The 26289-nt window shown below is 34.6% G+C and overlaps 1 protein-coding gene and 2 long non-coding RNA genes across 6 annotated transcripts; 2 read left to right on the forward strand and 1 right to left on the reverse strand.

Annotated features, from left to right (window-relative positions):
* Window positions 1-11: 11 nt before the first annotated feature.
* Window positions 12-5881, reverse strand: LOC120087113 (P-loop containing nucleoside triphosphate hydrolases superfamily protein). 4 transcript variants are annotated; one of them, XM_090318227.1, is made up of 10 exons: window positions 5688-5881; window positions 4621-4735; window positions 4066-4174; window positions 3898-3979; window positions 3738-3823; window positions 2562-2665; window positions 2331-2461; window positions 2123-2216; window positions 1227-1282; window positions 12-238 (listed from the first exon to the last, which is right to left on the reverse strand). In XM_090318227.1, the coding sequence occupies exons 2-10, from the start codon at window positions 4663-4665 to the stop codon at window positions 142-144; spliced, it is 804 nt and encodes a 267-aa protein (XP_090174353.1). In that variant the 5' UTR covers window positions 4666-4735; window positions 5688-5881; the 3' UTR covers window positions 12-141. The 4 variants fall into 4 exon arrangements, with proteins under 4 accessions (XP_090174353.1, XP_038899924.1, XP_038899923.1 ...); XM_039043996.2 differs by having other exon boundaries at window positions 4621-4813; window positions 5688-5854; XM_039043995.2 differs by having other exon boundaries at window positions 2331-2515; window positions 5688-5853.
* A 3029-nt stretch (window positions 5882-8910) lies between these two features.
* LOC120086658 (uncharacterized) lies at window positions 8911-18200 on the forward strand. The gene is made up of 3 exons (XR_005484283.2): window positions 8911-9146; window positions 10819-10897; window positions 10986-18200. It is a non-coding gene; the product is annotated as an uncharacterized LOC120086658 (long non-coding RNA).
* A 1845-nt stretch (window positions 18201-20045) lies between these two features.
* LOC150033729 (uncharacterized) lies at window positions 20046-25832 on the forward strand. Its single transcript, XR_016532321.1, has 2 exons — window positions 20046-24430; window positions 24505-25832. It is a non-coding gene; the product is annotated as an uncharacterized LOC150033729 (long non-coding RNA).
* Window positions 25833-26289: the final 457 nt, after the last annotated feature.

Raw genomic sequence — 26289 nt, forward strand, 5'->3', positions numbered from 1 at the left:
TGTATTAACACTTTCACATAAACATTTGTATATATTGAGTTGAAACTCAAGAGATTCAATGTCTGATTTGATTTTCGTGCACATACAAACATAAAAAAAGAACCTCCTATCTCAAGAGTTGAATTGAAAAGGAAATGAAATTTAATCATCATCCTCTGGATCAAAATCCTTAATCTTCACATCTGCATCTTCACCGTACTGAATGCAGTTATCAATTTGAGCCAACACGTATCTTATACTGTTCAAACAAAAAAAAATCGTATCAGCATTTGCCTTTGTCCAACACTAAATTCAATTCATCCAAGACCCAAAGGTAATAAGTAGGAAGGAAGTCAATAGGCAGGAGAAAGGAACTTCCCAAAACTTCCAACCATTTACTTTAAGGGCTGCGCAACTGATAAAAGTTGGGGGGGAAAATAGGTTTTAACCCAACATGGAACATGATCCTAATTGAACCTTCACTTTGAATAGATGTTATAACCAACCCCACAATACTAATTAAAACAAAATATGTTTGAGAGATGACCAACATTATGCACAAACTTCGACCATTAAAACACCCACAGTAAGTCATAGAAATGGAGAACTCAAACTATGAAATACTCGAACTGAGCTATAAATACAAACAAGTAAACAGAAGACCAAATGCCAGTAATCAAATGCTCAAATCCAACTAAAAAAAATATCCACGTGATCGTAAAAACAAGTATTCACAAAAATAGTCTCATTGACCGACATTGAAGGAAACAGGATACTCTCGTTGAACTGAAATTAAATTTCTTTTAGCTAGCCACAGATCACCCATAAAATGGAAACTCGATTAATCGAGATTATTAGTTTCACCATGTTCAATTTGGTGAATCTAAAACTGGCTAAAAGCGACGCACGAAGGCCACATAAAGAGAATGAAGTTTTTAGTTAGGACTAGAATATTTGAAAATTGAAATCATACTAAGAACCAATTAGATATTATTGTTTCCTATAAATCTACAGTTGAAGTATTAGAAAACTCTTTGAATCGTATGTTTACTTGATTTGTTATAACAATCAGCTCATGCGATATATCGCTTAAAGATCAAATTTATGAGCAACTGTAGTTAAGTTTTTAATCAGCGGCTACAATAGACATTTAAAAGTTTTATAGTACAGAAACTAATATATATATATAAAAGCCCAAGAAACACAAATACCAGAAGTGAGTGAGTGCACACCCTAAAAATGAGTACCTGCTTTCTTTCCTCAAGTCAAGTGGCACAAAACTCACCATGTTATATTCGTCCACCTAAAATAATAAATAAATGTAAATAAATACAAAAAACAACATTCTCACTCATAGCAAATTGCAGAAGAACATAATTACAACTATTCCGCAGAAGAACATAATTACAACTATTGTGAGGAAGGGGATTGAACCTCTAACCTCTTGGATCAAAGTACATGCCAATACCACTAAGCACTTTAGCAAAAGAACATAAACGAAGATGTTAAATAAATAAGAACAAAAGCTCAAAGTATCTTCGATGATCTTTCCAAATACCATGATTTAGTATATCATCTTCCTTTTCTAACAGAACAACAATAGTTTTAATTATCACTAAAACTCAAGTAGTTCGACCCAAGTCTCAGCCAAATCTTTTTACTTACAGCACCACAACGCAATTGAGGAAACACACAATAACAAAAAAGCGGAGCATATGGGATGGGACAGTTGGGCAATCATGAGATTTATGGCCCTTCATTAAGAACTTCTTGGAAATATCTCACTTGATACAGACCCATAGTAAAGCCACATCATGACAAATCTAAAAAATGAGTTAGACATCATACAAGTACTCAAAAACGTTTGCATGATGAAAAATTTTAATTGGTAAAACCGTAAATAGTTTAATGCATACTTCTGTAGGAAATCGTGGTACAAGCCAAAATAAAATAAAAAAGAAAGAAAGAAAGAAAGAAAGCAGAGAGAGAGAGAGAGAGAGAGAGAGAGGTAACAATAAACTTCACTAAAATTCCAATCATAAAACTTCAATAATCTTTTGTTGTATAGCCTGCGAACAAAACTTCTCAAAACCATTCACCAGAAACTTGAGTAATGTATTAAAAAGAAGTGTAAGCTGCTCACCAGTTCAATTAGAGCTTTATTTAGCTTTGAAAATTGTGGAGCCATACGTTGATTCAACTCTGACAACAAAACTTGAGGCTCCGGATTTAAGAAGCTGGAGTTTTCAAAAAGAATGTCTAAAGCATTAGAGTTATAAACTTATAAACAATGAAGATAAAACTGAATGGAATAATCAGTACAAGGAGCAGATGATGAAGGCAATACATACTCTTCAATATCCTTTTTGTTGGTCACAAGATCCATTTTGGAGAGGATGTTAATATGCGGTAATTCAAGTTGGACCATTGCTGAAAGAGATGCCATACAACCACTAATAAACTTTGTGATGTCTGTCATAAACTGATAAATGGGGCAATCTGTCACTATACCTGTAAGGAATAGACCACAGCATTTCTGGGGTGATAGGAGTGATAAGAAAGAAGAGTCTGAATTTACAAACCTGAGAATCCAGCAAATACACAGCACAAACATTGAAATTCTTTCTCTGTAAATGCTCCACAAAGTTCTTAAGAACCGGAACATGGGAAAAGAGCTCTATCTGACCTACATAGTGGTTGAAAATGAAAAATATTCAGTACGAAATTCCCACTCAAAAAGGAAATTATGTTTCATGTCAAAAAGTAACTAGCATAGGTAAGAACTATGATCTGTTCAAGAATAATAACAATACAATTCAAGGGAAAATTCTCCTACCAACCAAAATGTACTGATCCTCAGATTTGTTATATGTGTAGTATGAGATCACTTTGGTTTTCTTATTTTCTATTTTAAATCATAGTGTAGTCAATATATGTCACATATACCTTGAGTATTCAAAGGTGTAAGCAGTAAGCACTTCTACTTCAGTGTCAAAGCATTTCTGGTTAGCTTCTTCGTGGAATATTGGTCTAAAAGTAGCTTGATCTCCATCTTGAGGATAATGTGACCTCTATATTTTATGTAACCAATCTCCGAGGGTTGGAAGAAAGTTGGTTTTCTTGGAGGATAGACCAACATTAATTACTTTTTTTTGGAGGTTGCTTTTTTTTTTTTATTATTTTTTTTTTTTTTTTATTTTTTTTTTTTGTGGTTGGTTTGTTTGTTTATTGTAAGTTGTCAGATTTTAACGTAGTCAAATCCTAATTTGAAGTTTAAGTTTCTTGTTAAAAAAAATTAAAGACTAAACGTTGACAGCGATTTAGGGGTTGGCAATTTGTCGCCAAAATTATGCTCTCTTGAATGAATAAATGTGAAAGTTTAGTTTTAACCTCTTTTGTAGGATGCTCCTTATCAGGAAATGTTTGTTCAATAATTTTTTAAAGAACCTAGGATGTCATTCTCATTTATACCTAGAATTACATTGAAGACCAAACAAGGAAGCAAAGGTGTGCAACCAAAAATAACCTCCTGAGCAAGTAACTTCTTAACAAGGACTTAAAAACAAGCGAAACTTTGAGGGAAAAGTAAAGCAGAAACTAGCTAGCTAGGATGAGAGCGGAATCTAAAAGTTAGAACTTAAAGCAGTAAGGGTAGTATAAGCATATATTTCAAGATATCTTTTATCCTCATACAAATTGTAGCCAACTGTCTCCTTAAACAATACATACACGTGCACAGACCAGAGGGTGATGCAAACCTGGGCAGTCAAAAACTAAATAATCATCATCCATGTAATTGTCCAATTCTTCTGTCAACCAATCATCTAGATTTTCTTCAAGATGTCTAATTATAAGGTTAAGGACACTCTTGAAGTTTTAAAGAACACACACACTCTCTTTAAAATCACTCAAGGATACTCCATGCAGTATAAAAGGCCACCATTTGGACCAAGTCCAAGCTCCTCCATGACATCCTCCAATGAAATAAGCTCCCTTATATCTGTAAGCATGCAGTATAAATCACTTAAGTCGGGTGAATCAATCATTCGAGTTCACAAGATCATCAAACATAAAATGTAGACCTACCCATGGCTACAGGATAGTCAAAATTTTCAGCAGCAGGGTCAAGATTCACAACGTGCATAGTTCGACCAACTGTCTCACAGTGTTGGTACAAGCTAGAGCAGTAAGTTGACTGATTCAGATAAAAATTTCACTGAAGTTAGTTAAAATCGATTAAAATTTTAGACTTCCAGTTGAGACTAGAGTCAACTTTTGTAAACTCAAAATGGTTTGCAGTCAAAATCAATTAATGACTATGGAAATAGATGCTATTTTCTGGGATAGACAGCCACATTTTCAATAAGAAACAACTACTGATTAAACAAACAATAATGAAGTTCTATGTTTTCGGATTCATTTAGGAACATATAAACAAACAATATTCCAATTGAAAAAATACAGCAGACCTTAATAGTTTGATTACTATTCATAACGCATGATATGTATATTCAAAAGCTACAACATATCCATGAAAACATTATATGCTAGATTTTAGGATCAAAATCAAAAGAAAATATTATCATACAGCGAATACAGTAAAAAGGTATGAACAATTGAACAAAGCACTTAATCCTTCACCTTTCCGCTGCCGGCAGGACCAATAACTAGCTGTGCATATCCCATGGCGGCTTTCAAGTTGTCTCACAAGTTTAATCCAGACAAAGACAGGAGATGATCCGCAATGATGCAATCACTGCAACAACAATATATGCAGAACACCAAACACCCACCGCGAATAGCAAATTCAATAAGTCAGAGTGGGCCATAAACACTGTAAAGAGAGAAGCAAGATTGGTAAAAAAAAAAAAAAAAAAAAAAACAAACAAACAATCAATCACAGTACTACATATAGAAAGGGGCGGGGAACTCAACTTCAGTTCTTGAAAAAAATAAAAATAAAACGAGAGATTCTTCATAACCAGAGCATGCAGACAAAGCTAACCAATTGTTCAAAAACCGGTAGCATCTCAATTGCCAAAAAGTTATTTCCATTTGAAAATAAACCCTTCAGCTAAATGAGATCTCTCAAACACGATAAGAAACGAGATGCATATACCAAAAGAAACAAACAATGAAAATCCAGCAAGGATAACAAATGAGATCTCACACACATGATGAAGCCACAAGAGAGCCTAAACAACCATAACGAAATCAACAAAAAGAAACACTACCCCAAAAGAAAACTATAAACCCAAATTTCCCCATCCTTCTTATTGGTTTCTCTCTAATTAAAGCGAGTTCCTAAAATTGTATCTTTACATGCAAAATCCTACAACAGTTCGTGCAAAAAATCTCTAAATAAGAGCCAGGATTCCACAGAAAAGATGAATAAACAAGAAAAAATTTCAAGCCGCCACAAAGACAATCTGTTCTTGAACCCAATCAATTCAACCTAAATAATCGACCAAAATTACACCCAAAAACAGCCAGTTTACCCGCAAAATGAACTGGGTTTATTTCCACTACAAAAAATGATACGAAGATGCTGAAAACCCTTCAAATTCCAACTTCACACACAGGCCATAATAGTGAGAAAGAGTAATAAATTTGAGGAACGAAAAGAAAGAATATGCAAATTCAAACATAAAAAATGGAGAAAAACAAAAGAATCTCGGATTTTCAGGGAAAAGGAAATGAAATCTCACCGACAAAACAGAAGAAGATTGAAACCCTTAAAACTTTGGGTATTGAAGCTTGATCATGAGGTGGGATTAGTGAGGCAAATCAGGTAAATGCAGAAGAAAAAAAGAGCGGGAGAGGAAGACGACGGCGAGAGAATAAGAATTTGGTATTTTAATTCAACGCGAAAATGAAAGAAGACGACTCCCGTACTTATATTATGACCAGGTCAAGTTACAATATTGCCCTTTCTTGATTTTTTTTTTCCTTCTTCTGTGCTGCCTCGTCTTTCTCCCTCTCTTTTTCTCTACGTCATCTTCTTCTCCATGCGTCGTCTTCTTCTTCTCCAGCACAACGAATTCACGCGATCCATTCCGACACTACCAACTCCGACGAATAAGAGAAAGAAGTTGTTTTTTAAGTGAGAAAAGAAAGAGAGAGAGCGAGAGCGAGAGCAAGAGCCAGAGTGAGACTAAGAAAGAGCAAGAGTGAGATGCCTTTTTGCATGCACGCGAGTATATTTTGGTAACTTCACTCGAATTTGATGTCAGCAAAGTATCCTTCGACATTTTTTAAAAAAATTAAGACATTTGACATTTTTTTACCAATTTTTTGGTCATTCGTACAAATTTCCCATAGTAAATAGCCTCTCGATGTTTGAGGCTATTTCGATTATGCCCTATATTTTTTTCAAAATTTTATTTTTAACATTTTTTTAATATAATAATTATGGAATACGAGGATTTGAACATTCAAATATTAAGTCCGTGTCTTAGAAATAAGTTGAGTTCATATTGATAGCTTTATTTTTATCTTTAAACCATAAATTCTCCCTTGTTATTATTTTACTTTCTTTTAGTATAATAAATGTAGAGTATATGAATTTAAATTTTCAACCTCATAAAAAGAAATATATATCAAATTACAATAAAGTTGAATTACATTCATGTTGTTAGATTTATTTGTAATATTGAACCATTTTCATGATTAAAAATTAGTATAGTAGTTGGTGTGTAAAAATTAATTATATAAATATGAGATGAAGTAAATAATAATAACCTATTATGTGTTCGTTGTTTAATTTAATTTTAAAAAATGATTATTATTCTTTTTTAGTAATTTCAAAGTTTAAAAGTGAAAATAGAAGTTTTTAAAGTTTAGCATACTAAAAAAATTTGAGGGTAATTTGTATAATTTCACAGTAAAAGGACTAAAAACAAAAACAATGGCTCAAATATTAGAGGATAAAATATTGAAAATGCACTGTTCTTATTTTCTCTTCTGTCCATTTCCATTTTTAAGGGTTGCTTTTCTTTTTCCAAGTTCTATTTTAAGTGATTTAAGATGACGATAAATTTCAAATGCTTTGTAATTTTTACCTCTTACGAAAAAATAGTTTGAATTATATTATAAATTCACACAATAAGTGAGATTGATCGTTCAAACTTCCAACAAACACCTGACTTATGAGTGATGCGATTGAATTCTTAAGTTTTTATCTGAAAAGTTATGAAATAAATCATTTCAACATACCACTAAATTTATTGTGGATAATTTTGGACTAAAGGGATAAATTCGAAGAAGACAATCTTAGAAGATTGGAGGGAGTGGGTCAAGAGAGAGAGAATTGGGTTTTGGGTCGACCCCACCTAAGCTTCACTCAAAATGGGCCGACCACACCTCAACCTCGATGATCCCCACCTTGGCCTTAGGCACTTAAGGTTGAAGAGCTCAATATGTTGTAAGAGGCGTGTCTAGTATACCTACGATTGTGATAACTTGATTCCCTAAGGAAATAGGAAAAGACCCAGATCAAACACTTGTATCATTATTGAAGTGATTAAATTCCACAGCGGAAGCGAATGATCGATTTGCTTCGATCTTGTTTTAAAATTACAACTTAAACAAAACAAAAAAAAGAAAAAAGAAAAAAAGAAAAATACATCAATATACAGTAAGTTGCGCATGAAATTAGATGGAAGAAGAAACACACCTCGAAGAACACTTCATCAGATCTTTTACAGTTTTTCATTATTCTTTGTAATCGATCTCTCATGTATAGAGACGCCTTCAAAATGTCTTCCCTATTGTTCTCTTGGCAATGATCGATTTGTGGAAACCTCTTTTTGAAAAAGAAAAAGGGAATTTTGTGTTGTGGAGAAGAATTTCACATAAAAAAACATTTTTCTCTATTGAAATTTGAGAGAGATATCAATTTGATGCATTAGTTTTTTTTGAAAAATTATTTTTTTTAAGAGAAAAACTTCTCACGTTCTTTTAATGAGAGGTGGGATGGATTTTTCAAAAAAAAAAAAATAATAATAATAATAATAAAACCACTCACTTCCATTAAATTAAATTAAATTAATTAACATAATAATAATTATAATTATCAATATTTAATAACTAACTTAAATTAATTAAATAATTAATTAATTTACAAAATTAAATATATGATATTTTATTAAATATTTGAATCTTATTCAAATATATATATATATATATATATATATATATATCTTATAGTCTATAGGTTTTAAATATGAATTGTATTCATATTATATTTTAATCTATAGTTTTATTATGAATCTAATTCATATTAGTTTATTATGAACTTTATTTGTATTAATTATTACTTGATCTTATTCAAATACAATAAACATCCTTTTTAATATATATGGTTTAATTTTGAATCGTATTCAAAATTAACTTTATATTATAATGTAATAATATACATTGTATTATTTGTATCATATACTATTAATATTATTCCCTTAATAAATTTGAGCAATTCAAATTCTTTCAAAACTATTGGTCCTTGTTTACCCGTTGTGAGATAGCAGTGGACTTAATGAACCTACAGATTAGAAGCTCCAATGATCTGAGGTTAATTAATTAAACTCTTCAACTAAATTAACCAACATTCATTAACTATGGGTCATTTCAATAAAGACTTATGGTTGCACTCTTCGTACCTTGTCCATGGATTTGACCATTACTAGTAAGTTGATCCTTCACGAGCAGTGACAGCTGGTTCAAATTATCATCTTACTCCTATAATTACCTCTAACTCCTTAAGTACCACCGATCCCTTTAATGAACAATCTTTTATGATCCTACCATAAACTAGGCCCCCTTGGGTCAATGAGAGGGCGGGTATCCTTTGTTCAAGACTCTTAGGGGCCATTTGACCTATGGGATTGGAATTAGGTGGGCTTGGCATTTAAAGCCAAGTCCACATTTGGCCTAAGGGTAGATATTCCAGGGTTTACATTCAGAATTTCAATGGGGTAATTTGGCCGGATTTCTCATTTCATGCGTGATGTGCTGCCAGCTCTAATCGACTATTCTCTCTCCATTTCTCTCATCCTTCTTCCCCAGTGAAACTCAAATTTGTATTCCTCCTCTTCTCTCTCATTCTCCACTGAAACCCTAACTTTCCCTTCCTCCTTATTGCCTTGCTTGTCAACTGATGCTCCTTAGAGGTATGTAATCCACTTCTTTCTGTATTTTGTTGGCTTTTCCTCTTCTAATTTACTTGCAATTCTTTCCCATTGACCCTAATTTCATCTCCCTCTTCTCATCCTTTTTTCTTGACTTTTTTTTTTCTACTGCTTTTTTTAGGCACAGTTTGTTAACAATTTTTAGAACATTTTGTTAACTTTTCTTTAGCCACAGTTTGATGTTTCATTGATGGTTTGTGGTGTTCATTGATTCGATTTTTAGAACACCACAAACACTTTTTTGTTTAGATCTGGATTTTTTATTCCAGTAGTTCCGATTCTCAGATTTATACTTTTTTTTTTGGAATTTGTTCTTCTTTCTTCCAATCGATATCTACAATATCTTAGTTATCTCTTGATCTATTTTGATTGATGGGTAAATCAAAATTTATCTCTCCTTATTTTGACTGCTATAGATCTACTTTTTATGTTTAGATCCACTCTCTTATAAAACTCCCTTCTGCTGACCATAATCCATCTCTTGTCGCCTCTAAGAAGAAAATTTATTGTGGTTCCTTTGTTGTTGTTTTCTTTTGAGAATGTGAGGCAGCATTAGAACACCATAATTTTCGAGGCATGGCAGGAGGTTGGATTTTGATGATTGGAGTTTGGTGGGTGAGGTTTTTTTTTTATCTACGTTGAACAAATTAATTTCTAACCCAAGGCCGATGATGAGTAATTTATTGTAGGATTTCCTATTCAATGACTACAAATCCTATCGGAGGTCTTTGTTATTTTAATTACATGATTTTTTTTTCTTTGTTGAACTACATGTGATTGATTCTTTTTGGATTGTTTTGATTCTTTTGAGGTCTCTGATTACTTTTAATCACATTCTTATGTAATAAAATTTTTGGGCTTTGTTTGGATGCATATGGTGGATTCTGATTTCTTTTTAGATTGTTTTAATTGTTATTAATTGTTATTAAAGTGTTCCTATGTTTAATCCAAGTTATGGAAGTTTGATGTTTGACTATGATTAATTTGATTTTTTTGTTATTTACATTGTTATCTTTTAATTCATGTTGTATTAACATTAGAAACGTTTTTTTTACTATATTATTTAATATTGATTAATTTTAAATATTTTTTTATTAATCTTTTTTTCAATTACGTGGCAGTTGCTAGGGATTAAATTGAAAATTGACAAGTATTTATAATTTAGATAAATTTGGTGGGATTTGACTGTGGATTATTTTTAAATTCACACTCCAACTAATATATGTGGTAGATGAGAATGATTTAAATTTGAAAATGACAGGTTTATTTTTAGAAAATGTTTGTATTTAATGCACTGTAATCATTTTTTCATTTACATGGTGGATGAGTGATTTAGAAGTGTAATTTATTGTTTATCACTTCCACTTGAACTTTTTTTTTTTTTAATAAATACATCACTCATCCTTCATCGATACACCACCTATCTCTTTTGTATCTATAGTTTGCTCTATATTGAGGTTGATGTTGTAGCACTCCCTATTCTCTTTGAGTGGTAAACTCCTTTACATCTATCTTTGTATAGACTTTGCTCTCCGTTATTAACTTTTTTTTTTTTTAAAAAAAAAGCCATTATTAACTTATTTCTTCTTATAATATTGTTTTCCCCATAAACTAATGCATTTGTTTTTCCATCTTCTTTGATATTTTGTTCAAGGGTATATGAATTTTCCTTTATTAATACTTATTTTTACATTCAACTATCATGAAGTGAGCAAAGAGCCATTGTATATAAGGTAATGACTTTCAACAATATCTTCTCACGCAATTTCCCTTACTCCATCTCATAGACTTTTTTTTATTTTGCTTTTTTTTTTTTTGCAGGCCTATCTTGCTGACAGGCTCGAAACTTACATTGTTAATAAGCTTCAGACTTGATCAAAAGAAAATTCATAATATCAAACCACTCCTATCACTACAAAGATGTAGTAACAGTGGTAAGTCCGAGTCGATTCGTAGAGAAGCGCGATTGGTTTCGTTAAGTTAATTTTCTAACTAGAGCGATAAATGAGGGGCTTTGGTGTGGAAGAGATATATGCGTGAAATTGAAATAAAAGGGTAAATGTAATCTAGGATAGGAATCTATCTAATTTCTAGAGCAAGAGGGAGTTTCCTATGCAATTTCTTTCATTAGGCATCAATTAATTACATTGAATCTATCAATCCTTCAACCTATTAGAAATTCAAATAGCCCAATTAGCCAAATTCGTTATTAAACCAAAATAGCCCTAATTCAATTTACAACTCTTCCTTCTTAACGACATACAAGTTAAAAATGAATTGCATTACGAAAGAGTTTAATTGTTGAGACATACTACAAGTCGGAAAGTCTATCTTATAGCATGATTTATTTGGAAAAGATTATATTAGGGCATATATACATTTGGTCAGAAAAAGTCTAGACTTCACACATGCGATCCTAATAGGTGCAACTAAATCAATCAATATGTGCATAGACTAGAATGATTTTGCATACAAAAATTTCAACAAATTAATTTGTCAGAAAAATTCATCGAAACTTTATTAATATTTATGGAAGGGAATAGAAGAATAATGAAGTTTAACTTTGGCCTCCATCAATTCGGCCTCCAAAGTTCAGCATGTTTTGACCTAAAACAGCGTTGGAACGCTCGACTGGAAAGGCCATGAGCGTCAGGGAAATGTTGCAACGGTGGCGAGGTTGAACATTCAAAACATTGTGACGCTCAGGCCAGCGTTGCAATGTTGAGCATTCTGTCAGTACTCGATGCTCGATAACTCGATACTTGATGCACAATGCTCATTTACTTGATGCTCGACGCTCAATTACTCGATAGCATTTTACTTGATTATACTCGACAACCTTTTACTTGATGATACTCGATGGCTGATTATACTCGGTGGAACTCGATGGCATCTTGGTAATTTCAACTCCTTTGAAGCCTAAATGTTCAAATCAACTCCAAATTACTTCAAATTAACCTTGTTCTTCACCAAATGATTAATTCTACCTCTTGATTGCTTGATACCTACAAAATAGGGAAATAAACACGTAAAATTCGATAACGAGCCTGAATTAAGCTAGGAATAATAACTCTTTTTGAGAGCTATCAAACACCCCCAACTTAATTCTTGCTTGTCCCGAGCAAGGTAGGAACACACAAAATAGAATATGAAATAATTAAAGACAGGCTAGAATTGTTATTACTCCAGTCTCAAAACAGTCAAATCGAATGAAATTTGAAATCAAGAATGAAAATTAATTATGATCAATCAATGAAGCACAAGTTTAAAAATGATTCTCAATCTATTTATGCATGAGTGAGCCTAGAGTTTTGTTGTTAAGCTTGGACAGTCCGAAAAAGTTTTATAAGGTCCTCATCCCGCTTTTCCCCTACACTGGCTCGGTTATCGACCTCGGACCTACCACACTTGCAAAAAAGAGGACAACACTAAGACAAGGGTGCCTAAACTCACACACACAAAACATAAAGGGCATTTCTTTTACCTAGAAGGCTAGCTTTCACACCCCACCTTTGGGAACCTATCACTCTTTTCTCGTAGGCTCTAACTAGACATGACAGAGGTAGCTCTTTTCACCTCTATCCGTGCACACACATACACACTATTTTGTTTTCAAACACGCTAACATATGCCTCATTTTTGTATGCTTTTTTTCTATTTTCTTTTTCAGAATTGCAACTAATTTGCTTTTCTTTTTTTTTTCTTTTTTTTCTCTCTTTTTTTTTTCACGGTAGGCTCTATTTTATCCATTTTGTCTAGTTTTTCTCTAAAACAAGCATAGTTACTCCTAAGTCAAAGGTGGACCTTTCGAGGTGACAACAAAATTACAAACCAGATAACCCAATTCTAAGCATGCAAAGCTTTAATTTTGCGAAACAATGACTTAAAGATGCATGAGAGACAATATTTTTTTAAAAAAATTAGGCTAAAATCATGATCATGCTTTCCTAACATTCTTTCATGAAAATTTTATTACAAGAAGAGTGTGTCATAAACTATCATGATAATAATAGAGCAAACAGCAAGCAAGGTAATCAAGCACACAACATAGTCCGAGCACATCGTTAGAATAAAAAAAAAATACCCAATGGGTACCCCACCCCCAAGTTAAAATGATACATTGCCCCCAATGTATTTCAAGTAAAACTAAAAAAGAATGAGAGAATAGAAAACCTCCCCTGATAACGATGTCGTGCATGAGATGGTGGTGGCAATGGGTTTGCCTCTTAGAAAAATGCTCTCCCCTCCTAGGTCGTCCCTAAAAACAAAAACAAAAAGAAACCTAATCTAGAAAACAAATAAAGAAAGCAGTAAATTTTTCACCTGGCTCCCTCCAGGAAGGACAAATTTTTAATGTCAAATGCTCAACGTGACCTGTCCCCTGTCAAGGCACAAAGAAATTCTTTATTTCTCTGGTCCCTTCTTGGCTGAGTCGATATAGGCCAATAAGGCTATAAGGCTCTTCATCTTTTGAAGAGAATCAGACAGGTCGAATTTAGTCTTTTTTATATTTATAAAAGGAAATAAAATAAAAGACTCAAGGACTAACTCAACTGAAAATAAAGACTTCGACTCAACTGACTCTTGAGAACAAAAAGAACAAAATTAAAAAATATACGATATACTAGACGGCAGAACAGGGTGAGGTTTTTCAACCTCCAACTCCATCACCTAGAAATCGACGGGTTTAGGCTTAGGTTCTCCATAGTCCTCACAAACTGGTTCTAAACATGGCATGCTATCCTCCAACTCATCCTCAATGTCGACATAGATTACCTCATCGCTGCACACCTCGGTGATGTCAAAAGATGTGTGTAGCAGGGGTTCACATCCTCTCTCAACTGAATCAGAAGGTTGAGTGACTGAGTCTCTCAAACTCTGAAGATCAGCTCCGACCTTAGTCTGAAGACTAAAGCTCTCCTGGAGGTCGCAGATCTCCTACTAAAAAACAATATTGTTAATAGCAAGTTGCATAATCACATCTTCTACTGATATACCTGAGTCGGCGATGTGAGCATGCATCGTCATGTGACTCATGTCAGATGTGGCAGGGTGTGAATCATAATGGAATTGGTCCCATCCTAGGTTTCCATAGCCATAAGACTCCTCTCATCTAGGTCGATGAAAATTGTCATCCATATAACTAGGATACCCTCCAATGGAGTAGTCTCGTAGTATAGGGCTCCACCGCAAACTTGGGCATGCTTACTCAAGGTGATCAGTCCTACATGCTTGCATCTACTGCGGGTTACCTGCAACCAACTGACTAACCAAAGAAGTTAACTCAGCAAGTTGACCTCGAAGGTCACGAACCTCGTCACTAAGTTGAGATGCTTCACTTGATTGTCCTCATCCTTGTTGATGATATCTATCCATGATTAAGACATTAACACAAAAAGGAAAACAAATCAAAAGCAAAAAAATACTCTAACTAGAAATTTAACTAACGAAACGTCAGTAGCTTCCCCAACAACGACGTCATTTTTTACAGGCTCGAAACTTACGTCGTTAATAAGCTTCAAACTTGATCAAAAGAAAATTTATAATACCGAACTACTCATATCACTAAAAAGACGTAGTGACAGTGGTAAGTCTGAGTCAATCCACAGAGAAGCGCGATTGGTTTCGTTAAGTTAATTTTCTAACTAAAGCGATAAATGAGGGGGTTTTGATGTGAAAGAGATACATGAATATAAAACGGTAAATGTATTCTAGGATAGGAGTCTATCTAATTTCTAGAGCAAGAGAGAGTTTCCTATGCAATTTCTTTCATTAGACATCAATTAATTACACTGAATTTGTCAACCCCTTGACCTATTAAAAAATCTAATAGCCCAATTAGCCAAATTCGATATTAAACCAAATTAGCCCTAATTCAATTTACAACTCTTCCTTCTTAGCGACATACAAGCTAAAATTGAATTGCATTACGAAAAGGTTCGGTTGTTAAGACATACTACAAGCTGGAAAGCCATATCTTATAGCATGATTTAATTAGAAAAGATTATATTAGGGCATACATGCATTTGGTTAGAAAAAATCTAGAGTTCACACCTGTGATCCTAATACGTGCAACTAATGTTGGGAATGGTGTCCTAAATCTTCTTGTAATCTTATAGTTTGTAAACTCTGTATAAACATATTGTTATTAATAACATAAGTGTTATTTTATAAGCATTTACTAAATCCAATAAACTAAAATCCAAGGTTATTTTATGTAAATTTAAACAAGTATGTAGAGACATACATGTGGATCTTGTTTAAATAATAACCTAAATGGTATATAGTAGATGGATAAGGTTGGGTACCTTATCCTGGTGACACTACGGATACAACCCATTTTGTAGGTGTTACAAGTGTTGTAAAATGCTACAAATGATCTGATCCTGATCATTCATGTGGAGACATGCGAGTAGGGATATCTCATACAAAGAGTTTGTATAAGACTAGACCACGAAATGATTAGTCTCTTTATATAACACCGTTGATAATAGACTTACATTTCACTAGGATGACCATAGATGACATGACCTAAATCCTGAGTAAGTTGTGAACTCCTGCTCATAAAGGCGGTCCTTTGATTTGTATGGGTGAGAGTGGCCAGATTGCCAACTCAACAAGCCTACCATTTTGGGATTCATCTTATTGGGGAGTTGGGAACTCAACTTCACAAGACGGAATTCACTCCTCCGATGCAGGAGAAAATAGATAAATTGTTCCCTTAAGGGCTGATTACAGGTCTTGAACATAGTGGTCACAACCTCTCTTGGGAAGAGAGGACCCAGTCATAGTGGGACTATGACTTATTATTCATTAGAGGAATCAGTGGTACTTAAGAAGTTAGATGTAACTATAGGGGCAAAAAGGTAATTTGCTCAACTGTACTTACGAGAAATTTGTGAAGGGTCATCATACTGTTGATTGGTTATATCCAATGGACACAAAAATATATCTGCAGTGTGAAGAGTGCAGCTATCGGTCTTTAGTGGAGTGCCCGATAGTTAACGGATGGTGGATATCGTGATTAAAGAGTTTAGACAGTTATTCACGTATCGTTGGAGCTTCAAGCTACAGGTCCATAAGGTCCCTTTGGTAGCTCAATGGGTTCAAGTTGAGAATAATTTTTTGGGTTAGTTTGAAATGTTCAAATTAACAAGAGGGAATTTGATTATATATGAAATAATTAAATTAATTAAATTATATATGATATAATTGATATAATGTATTTGATACATTACTAGATTGGAGGATTAATATAAATATGATTTATATTAAATGCCATAAAATAAGAAAAGAACTATGGTTTATATGTTGCATATGATGCAATATTAAAACTATAGGTTATAAATATAATATGATAAGTTAGTTATTGTATTTATTTATAATTTATTAATTATATGATAATTAATATTTCTTTTTCTAAATAACTGACCTTGGTGGGTGGTTATATACGGTTTTATGGTAACTGTGAGATAAAAAAAAAATAGTTTTTTCAAATCATTCAATCGAAAAACGTCTCACATAATTCACTATCGAGTAAAAGGAATGATAGTTTTACAGAGCCTAGACGATCGAGCATTGAGTTTACTATATGATAGTACTCGTTTACTAAACGACCGAGCATCGAGTCTATACGATAGACTTCATATTCCATACGATTGTGTGATCACATACTCGATTGTTTACTCCAATCTTTCCCTTTATTCAAAAGCATCCAGAGCCCATAACTCCTGGATTCTCACACCGAGAATACCAAGGAAATCTTGTGGTTGTGTTCAATTGATCAAGGATCGAGTTTATACTCATTGCTGGTGTTCGAGGGAGTTCAAGTTCTTGATCGTTGCGTTCGAGTTCTTGTTTGCTGTGTTTTGGAACAATCGAGGGAAATACGTGAAGAAAGAGTTCTTCAAAGGTATTGTCACTCGATCCCTTGTATTTACTTAAGAAGCATGCTGTAATTTATCTTTAATGCATAATCGTGTATGTATGATTGTAAATGTTTGAGTTCTTTCACAATGGAGTTTGAAACGATCTGCTTCCGCTCAAAGGTCCTTTATAATTAGAGTTCATTCAATTGGTATCAGAGCCAGGTTTTTTTTATTTCTAAATTCCATTGCTGTATTGAATGTCATTTACAGTCTTGGTAGGTCTTAAGTATTCTGTAATGCGTTTAAGTGTTAAATGTGGTTCTGGATGCTATTGTTGATGGATGTTTATGGGATAATTGCCTCTGTTTAAAGCTTTCTTTACATTTACCAAAGTTAATTTGTAAGGGCCTCTAGGTTTTTGGGCATAATTAACAAGCAATCGAGTCTGTATTCATTTTTTTTTTGTGTGTGTTTGAGTCGTTCGTGATGAAGCTTTAGACGCAAGGGATTGCTGTTTGGTTCGAGGGAGAAGACGAATCGTTGGTTGCATCTTGTGGCTATGCGATCGTGTAGAAAAGTTTTACTCGATCGTGTAGTATTTGCTAAACAATCGCATAGCTAATGCTACGCGATTGAGTAAAGAGTTTACTCGATCGTGTTGCGTTAGTTACTCGATCGCGTAAACGCTCAGGGTAAACAATCGCAGCGTATATGATATTCGATGCATGGCACGCGTGCTAAATGATTGTGTAGGCTAGCATGCTCATCGCATAATCACTAGCTACACAATCACTCGATATATGATACTCGATGCTTGCTACTCGATCGTGTAGACAACCATGCTCATCACATAGTCGTTGGCTGCACGATCGCATAGCATGCGTTACTCGATGTGCGCTGCACGATTGCATGGAATTTTATGCTTATCGCATAGTCCTTAGCCACACGATCAACACTATACGATCGTTTATACTCAATGTATGTTACTTGACGATCTGAAGAAGATGCTACACGATTAAGTGACGAGGTTTTGCCCAGGCAGTTCAAGACCTGGTTCGCCTGTTTGAACCGGTTGACTTGATCTTTTTGTAATAGTTAACTTTTCTTTCTAGTTTTGAGGCATATTATCCCAGTTCATCAATTTTTATATAAAGTACATGTGATGTATTCTAGTTTATATGCCATAATATATGTCATATAGTTTTAAAACCCACCATAGGTTATGTATTTTATTCATGCATCATCTTTATATTATAAGTGTTATAATATATTAGTTTGCATGATTTAAATTACTTAAAGCATGCTCATGCATCATATAATACAAGAGTTATAATATATGCATGTATTAAAGCCTATACATGCATCATCTTTATATTATAAGTGTTATAGTATAAGGGTGTATGTTAGCATGTATGCTTAGTTCATTACTTGTTATATAAGAGTTATATATTAGTAATGAATGAACACTGCATGAAGCATGACACTTAGGTTTATTTATAAAAGTTATAAATACTTTGGGAATATCTAGCTTAGTAATGTGGTTGATTTTAGTTGTTTCATTCTTTATAAGAGTTATAATTAATGAAATTAGAATTAAAATCAATAACCAAGAGTTGCATGCAAACTTAGGTAAAATCATTTTGTAAAATAGTTTTAAAATTTGATTGAGATAGATCTAAGCTCACAAAATTTCTAATGAGATTAGAAATTAGATTAATCTTTTAAATCAGTTTAATAGGATCAAATTGATTTCCATAAAAGATTAAATTTGTGACAAACTATCTATAAGAGACCTTTTGTCTAAGGCGGGTTCTAGCTAGGCTGGGGTATTTAAGCTGATAGAAACGGAAAACCTCTACCTGGGAACCTACCTGGAAAGGTGAATTAGATAGATTTGCTACAAGCATGCATTTGTTGATTAATATTTGTTAAAGTGTTTAATGAATGTTAATAGAAATTGTTTAACTTTCCAAAGTAAATGTTACTTTTGGGCAAACTTAAACAGACACTTAGTAAAAATAATTAGCCGTATTTTTTCTAAGTAAATTAAACCCTAGGCTATTAAAATATCCAGTGGGAGGAAAAGATATATATGATATGTCAATTCCACTCATATTTCTCCCTTAGTGTTCACACCGTGAGCTTCATGCTTGGCCTCATGATGCCTTGGGAGCGTCCCCCTTCGGATGGTGTTTGCATGGGTCAATATCAAGGTGAATGGAGAGAGTATTTATAGTAAGTGGGAGAAGGATGTGTGCCAACATGTCCTGCGGTCTCTTTCATTGGTTTGTACCATGAGACCTTCTTACACGGCCTCGAAGTTCCCTGGGAGCATCCTCCTTCGAATGGTTTATGCAGTTGGTCAATATCAAGTCGAACTCCAAAAATGGATAAGGTTACTTTAGTTTTTGCTCCAATCGGTTTTTCCCTTCGATTGACTACTTGGGGCAGAACTATAGGATCTAAAATGAAGAGTCACACTTATGGGAAATTGTTAAGCAAGTTAATAATTTCTTGACTAAATCAATGATGACTAATCGTTATAGGAATAAGAGTTATTTTGGTGTATTGATTAGTTGAGAGTGTCTCAATTTAGTGAAGGAAAAAATTGACTACCCTTCGGTGGCTTTTGTCCTAAATCACTTAAGCGTCATTGCAAAACTAGATATAATATGGGTCTCATTTAGATTTTGTTAAACCTGATTGGATTTGTATTAAAGGAGTTATGCTAAAATCTAACGTAGATCAATATGTTTAATTTTCAGCAAAATGTCAATGCTTGATTTTTCGTTAGTTGTCTTTTCTTCTTTGACCGGTTTTAATTACATGACGTGGAAAGAGTCTATTAAAACATTTTTCATGGTAAACGACTTCGAGTTTATCATGTTTGAGGATTTTTCTCAAGTCCCAACCTCTGATGCACCACAAAATGATCGTAATGCATATAAGGTGTGGATGAAGGCTAATTTGAAGGCCCGACTTCACATTTTGGCAAGCATACCTGATGCATTGGCCAAAAGGTTTGAGAACATGGTCATTGTACGTGAGATCATAGAATCATTGCAAGAATTGATTGAACGTAAATTCTCATTTTTTAAGCAAAATGGGATTGATGACAACGAAACTTGTGGTGTCAACTTCCAAGATAATCTCGTCCTTATTGAATGTCAAAGGACTAACAGTTAGAAATTGTTTCTGACTCTGATGAAGTTCATCGACAAGGACTAACCTAGTTCCTAGAAGCTGAAGAGTTGACTCTTAGAGTCGGTATTGGTGAGGCTATTTCAACTGTTGCTGTAGGTAGGCTTAAGTTATTTTTGGACAAGAAACGATATTTGTTATTGGATAATGTTTATGTAGTTCCTCATATCAAGAGGAACTTAATTTCAGTTTCTTGTTTGATTGAACAAAATTATTTCATCTCCTTTTCTGAGAATAAAGTGTTTATTTTTAAGAATGGTATGGAGATAGGTTTTGGTTCAATGGAAAATAACTTGTATGTACTAAGGTTGTTAATCATAAAAGCCTTGCTCAATACTGAAATGTTCAAGACAAAAACAACTGTAAAAAGACCAAGAGTTTCTCCTAAAGAAAATGCCTATCTTTGGCATCTAAGGTTAGGTCACATCAATCTCAATACGATTGAGAAGTTGGTACAAAGTTGACTTCTAAATGATTTAGAAGGAAACTCTTTGCCAGTATGTGAATCTTGCCTTGAAGGCAAAATGACCAAATGACCTTTTACTAGAAAAGGTTATAGAGCTAAGGAAATCTTAGAGCTTATACATTCAGACCTTTGTGGTCCGATGAGTGTAAGAGCACGAGGCGGGAATGAATATTTCATCTCTTTCATAGATGATTATTCTAGATTTAGGTATCTATACCTAATGCAACATAAGTCTGAAACTCTTGAAAACTTCGAGGAGTATAAGACTGAAGTTGAAAACTTGTTAGGTAAAAAGATAAAAACACTACGATCTGATCGTAGTGGAGAATATATGGACTTAGGATTCCAGAACTATATGATAGAATATGGAATCACATTTCAACTCTTAGCCCTAGGTACACCTCAACAGAATGGTATATTAGAAAAGAGAAATAGAACCCTGTTGGACATGGTTCGGTCTATAATGAGTTATGCTCATCTTCTAGACTCGTTTTTGGGATATGCAGTAGAGATTGCAGTTTACATTTTGAACAATGTTCCCTCAAAGAGTGTTTCTGAAACCCTGTTGAGTTATGGAGAGGTCGTAAAGGTAGTTTACGCCACTTCAGGATAAGGGGATGTCCAGCCCACGTACTTATGGCTAACCCTAAAAAGTTGGAACCTAGTTCGAAAGTATGCCTATTTGTAGGTTATCCCAAAGAAACGAGAGGTGGATACTTCTATGATCCAAGTGAAAATAAAGTGTTTGTATCAACAAACACTACCTTCTTGGAAGAAGAGCACATTAGGAATCATAAGCCACGAAGTAAACTTGTTTTAAATGAGATTTCTAATGAGACTGTTGAGACTTCAACAAGAGTTGTTGAACAGGCTGATACATCAAGAAGAGTTGTTGATGTCAGTTCATCTAGTTAACCATCTCAAGAGTTGAGTTTGCCTCGACGTAGTGAGAGTGTTGTGAACCCACCTGTACGCTACATGGGTTTAACAGAAGCCCAAATCATCATATCTGATGATGAAGTTGAGGATTTATTGTCTTATAAGCAAGCGATGAAAGATGTTGATAAAGATGAATGGATTAAAGCCATGAATCAAGAAATGGAGTCTATGTACTTCAATTCTATCTGAGAGCCTGTAGATCAACTTGATGGGGTAAAATCTATAGGTTGTAAATAGATCTACAAGAGGAAAAGAGGTGTAGATGGAAAGGTACAAACCTTTAAGACTAGACTTGTGGCAAATGGTTATACCCAGGTTGAAGGAGTAGACTATGAAATAACTTTCTCACCTGTTGCCATATTTCATAGTCATAATATGTGGATTCTCCTGTCCATAGCCAGATACTATGACTATGAGATATGGAAAAGGGACGTCAAGACTGCCTTTTTGAATGGTAATCTTGAGGAGACCATCTACATGGTTTAACCAGAAGGATTCATTGAATAAGATCAAGAGCAAAAGGTTTGTAAGCTTAATCAGTCCATTTATGGACTAAACCAAGCATCGAGATCTTGGAATATAAGATTTGATATTGTGATCAAATCTTATGGATTTGATTAGAATGTTGATGAGCCTTGTGTTTACAAGAAGATCATCAATAGCTTAGTAGCTTTCCTTGTGCTGTATGTGGATGATATCCTACTCATTGGAAACGATGTAGGTTTTCTAGCTGACGTTAAGAAATGGCTAGTCGCCCCATTCCAAATGAAAGATTCTGGGGAGGCACAATTTGTTCTAGGGATCCAGATCATAAGGGATCATAAGAACAAAAGGTTGGCCTTGTCTCAGGCATCGTACATTGACAAGATGTTTATCAGATATTCGAGGCAAAATTCCAAGAAGGGTTTATTACCTTTTAGGCATGGAATTATTTTGTCTAAGGATCAGTGTCCTAAGACACCTCAAGAGGTTGAGAAATTGAGATGAATTCCTTATGCATCAGCTGTTGGTAGCCTTATGTATGCCATGTTATGTACTAGACCTGACAATTGCTATGCAGTAGGAATTGTCAATCGATATCAATTCAATCCAGGATTAGATCACTGGACGGTGGTCAAAACGATCCTCAAGTATCTTCGAGGAACGAGGGACTATATGCTCATGTATGGAGATAAGGATCTAATCCTTACAGGATACACAGACTTTGACATTCACATCAGGGTCAGTGTTCACTCTGAATGGAAGAGCTATAGTATGACGAAGCATCAAGCAAGGATGCATCGCGAACTCCACTATGGAAGTCGAATACATAGCTACTTGTGAAGTTGCTAAAGATGCTGTTTGGCTTAAGAAGTTCCTTACTAATTTGGAAGTTGTTCCAAATATGTTTTTTCCTATCACACTTTATTGTGATAACAGTGGTGCTGTGGAAAATTCTAAGGAACCTCGGAATCACTGAAGAGGCAAGCACATAGAATGGAAATATCATTTAATCCAGGAGATTGTGCATCTCGGTGATGTGATTGTCACAAAGATCGCGTTGGATCACAACGTTGCTGATCCGTTTACAAAGGCTCTCACGGCTAAAGTATTCGAGGGTCATCTAGAAAGTTTGGGTCTACGGGATATGTGGCACCTTGTCTAGGACAAGTGGGAGATATTACTGAGGTATAGTGTATGCCCTAGTTTATTATATTTTGTACTATCTTTGTATTGTACATTAGTCTCCCTAGGTTTTAGGACAAGTGGAAAATTGTTGGGAATGGTGTCTTAAATCTCCTTGTAATCTCGTAGTTTATAAACTTTGTATAAACATATTGATATTAATAAAATAAGTGTTATTTTATAAGCAGTTACTCAATCTAATGATGTAACACCTCGTATTTTTTAGTAGTATTAATGTAATTTCAATAATTTTTTTATTAATTGAGGACATTTTTGGCATTTTTGGACATTTAAGTGCAATTGTTGGAATTTAAATCATTTAAGTGGAAATTAATTCCGGAGTTTGGTGTTGGAAATCAAGGGCAAGATTTGTTGTTTTAAAAATGGAAAGAAAGAGAATGGAAAAAAATAATAAAGGAGAATAGGAAGGGAATAAAATAAAATATATTTTATTTTATTCATTTTCTTTTTCTTTCCTTTTTCTATCTCCTCTTTTTCTTTTCCCTTCCCCCTTCTTCCTCATGCAGACCTAGTAGCCTTTCACTCCCGCCGTCGACCTCGGCCAGAAGTTCCGACCTCCTCGCCGCTGACCGTTCGCGCCACCCAGATCTGATTCCAGTCGTTGTGTCGAGCCACCCGAGCACTGAAGTCGATCACACCTAGATCGGATGTCGAGAGCCTCTGTCCAGCCGAGCGCTCGTCCAGACTACCGCCGCCCGAGTCTAAGCTGGTCTCCGTCGCCGCTCGCCGTGAGCTTCTGCCTGGCCGACTCCTTCGCCACACGTCCGCCGCTCTCAGCCCGACCAGATTCGAGCCGCCGACGTCCTCCTCCACCCAGATCCGAGCCGAGTCTCTCCTCCGCCGCCCACCGCGTCGCTGCCGGCTGCTTCCAGCACCGCCAACCCTGTTCGTCGCCAGGACCCGCCTACACCACTAGACTTGTGTTTTGAGTAAAGATTGATTATATTTTTGGGCAAGATTTTGGTTTATCTAGTTTGATTACCCATTTGGATTTTGGGTTAAAAATTTGTTATCTCTATATTTGGAATCCAGATCCAAGATTGGAGTACTTCGGAGTGCGCAACGTGCTGTTTAGCGGATTCGAGTTCATTCGGCAAGTATTTTTGGTAAGCGTTGTGACCCTTGTTGTTGATTGTTAGGCACCCTTTGGTTGTTGAACTAATGGAGAGTTTGGTTTTAGTTTCTCGAAGGTTCCAAGTCGTCGTCCTTTGGGTTCTAAAATTTGCTAAGAGGAATTTTTGAGTCAAAATCTCGCGAGTGTTGGTTGATCAAGTTTCGTTGGGTAAGTTCATTGGTGATCCCTAAATTTAATTTGTATGTATGGATCTTGGTTCCAAGAATTTAAAATTTGTGTTATGTTCTGTATTAAGGGACTTAGTTCAGGGGTTTTTGGTTGAAGATCATTAGCTTGGATTAAAAAAAATCGGAATTTGATTTCGAGGTAAGTAATCTTACTACTGGAACTGCCCACGGGCCAGACTTTAGTTGTATGCTAGCATGATGAGTGTCTGTTATATGGTAAATGTTAGCATGTTTATTGACAGTATGACCTGAATCAATGTATGTTCTAGCACAAATTCTGATTTGTTTATATACACACCTAAGTACTTGATCGTTAGTATGTGATAGTATGTGTTTTCATATGTCGATGTCTGATCTGCTGGTGTTGAGGCATACTTGCATGTTATGGATTTATGATGTAAGTTATACATGGATGATGTATAATATGTTATTAAGAAATATGTGTATGTGATGAAGCCATGGTATCAAGAATTTTTATGTATGTTTTAGAACTGTACAATGTTGAATCTTAGCACGTTAAAACTGTGTGAATATCCTCATTGATTAGTTAGATGCTCACCAGTTTGTGTTTCCTTCGGGATTCACCAGTTTGTGTTTCCTTTGGGATTCACCAGTTTTGTGTTTCCTTCGAGATTCACCAGTTTATGTTTCCTTCGGGATTCACCAGTTTTGTGTTTCCTTCAGGATTCACCAGTTTGTGTTTCCTTCGGGATTCACCAGTTTTGTGTTTCCTTCGGGATTCACTAGTTTTGTGTTTCCTCTGGGATTCACCAGTTTCATGTTTCCTTCGAGATTCACCAGTTTTGTGGGCATACTTAATTACAATAAGATAGGACTCAGTCTCTTGTCTGTTTCATGTGTTTATGTGTCATATGCGGGTATCTAGAGGACATAGATGCCTAGCCTGACCCCATTGGTGGGGCTACTTACTGAGTATTTCATTCTTTCTTATGTTGATGTTTCAGGTAAGTGTAGAGAAACACCAGCGATGGCACAGCGGAATTTGTGATCATGTCACTGGGACTAGTTTTTACGCTTCCGCATCATGAGATTTAGAGTTCTTTTCATGTTTCTCTTAATGTTTAGTTTTGATGTTTGAAACTTATTATTAAGAATTGTTTTTCATATGTATTTATTAACCTTTATGATTTATGGGTACCCTATTATTGTTTTTAACAATTGCATTTAATAAATGTCTTTTGAACTTCTCTTATTTTAATTAGCATTTATTTCAAATAACTGAGCGTAGTTTTAAATTCATTGCATGCATTTATTTTAGTAATGACCTTACCTAAGTCCTAGGGAGTCGGGTCGTTACAGTTGGTATCAGAGCCCATGTTTTGGGTTCTATAGACTGACTTACTATGTAAGTCTAGATTGTCCTTGTGGCCTATAAACAGATTCCTCGTCATCGCCAGGTACGTCCTATCAATTACAAGTTTTATGATAGTTGTGCATTAAAATATTTGTTTAGTTTAAATGCACCAGTTATGTTCTAATGCTAGGTTAGTGACTCGTTAGAAGTTATTATAAGAGGATTATCAGGTACGATACTACAAAAGGAGGAAAATAAAATAAAATAAATTATGAGGTCACTTGGCACTAGTTTATCTCATGAAAATTATGTTAGAAACGAAAAAATACATATACCTCAGTTCAGAGA

Source organism: Benincasa hispida, chromosome 9, assembly GCF_027475165.1.
Source record: "Benincasa hispida cultivar pf3 chromosome 9, pf3_genome.v1.1, whole genome shotgun sequence".
NCBI classification, from domain to species: domain Eukaryota; kingdom Viridiplantae; phylum Streptophyta; class Magnoliopsida; order Cucurbitales; family Cucurbitaceae; genus Benincasa; species Benincasa hispida.

Coding starts and splice junctions, on each gene's coding strand:
- LOC120087113 (XM_039043995.2), bottom strand. CDS start 4,665: ATGGGATATGCACAGCTAGTTATTGGTCCTGCCGGCAGCGGAAAG. Junction 4,175..4,620: donor GTCCTGCCGGCAGCGGAAAG/GTGAAGGATTAA, acceptor TATCTGAATCAG/TCAACTTACTGCTCTAGCTT. Junction 239..1,226: donor GACTTGAGGAAAGAAAGCAG/GTACTCATTTTT, acceptor TTGTTTGAACAG/TATAAGATACGTGTTGGCTC.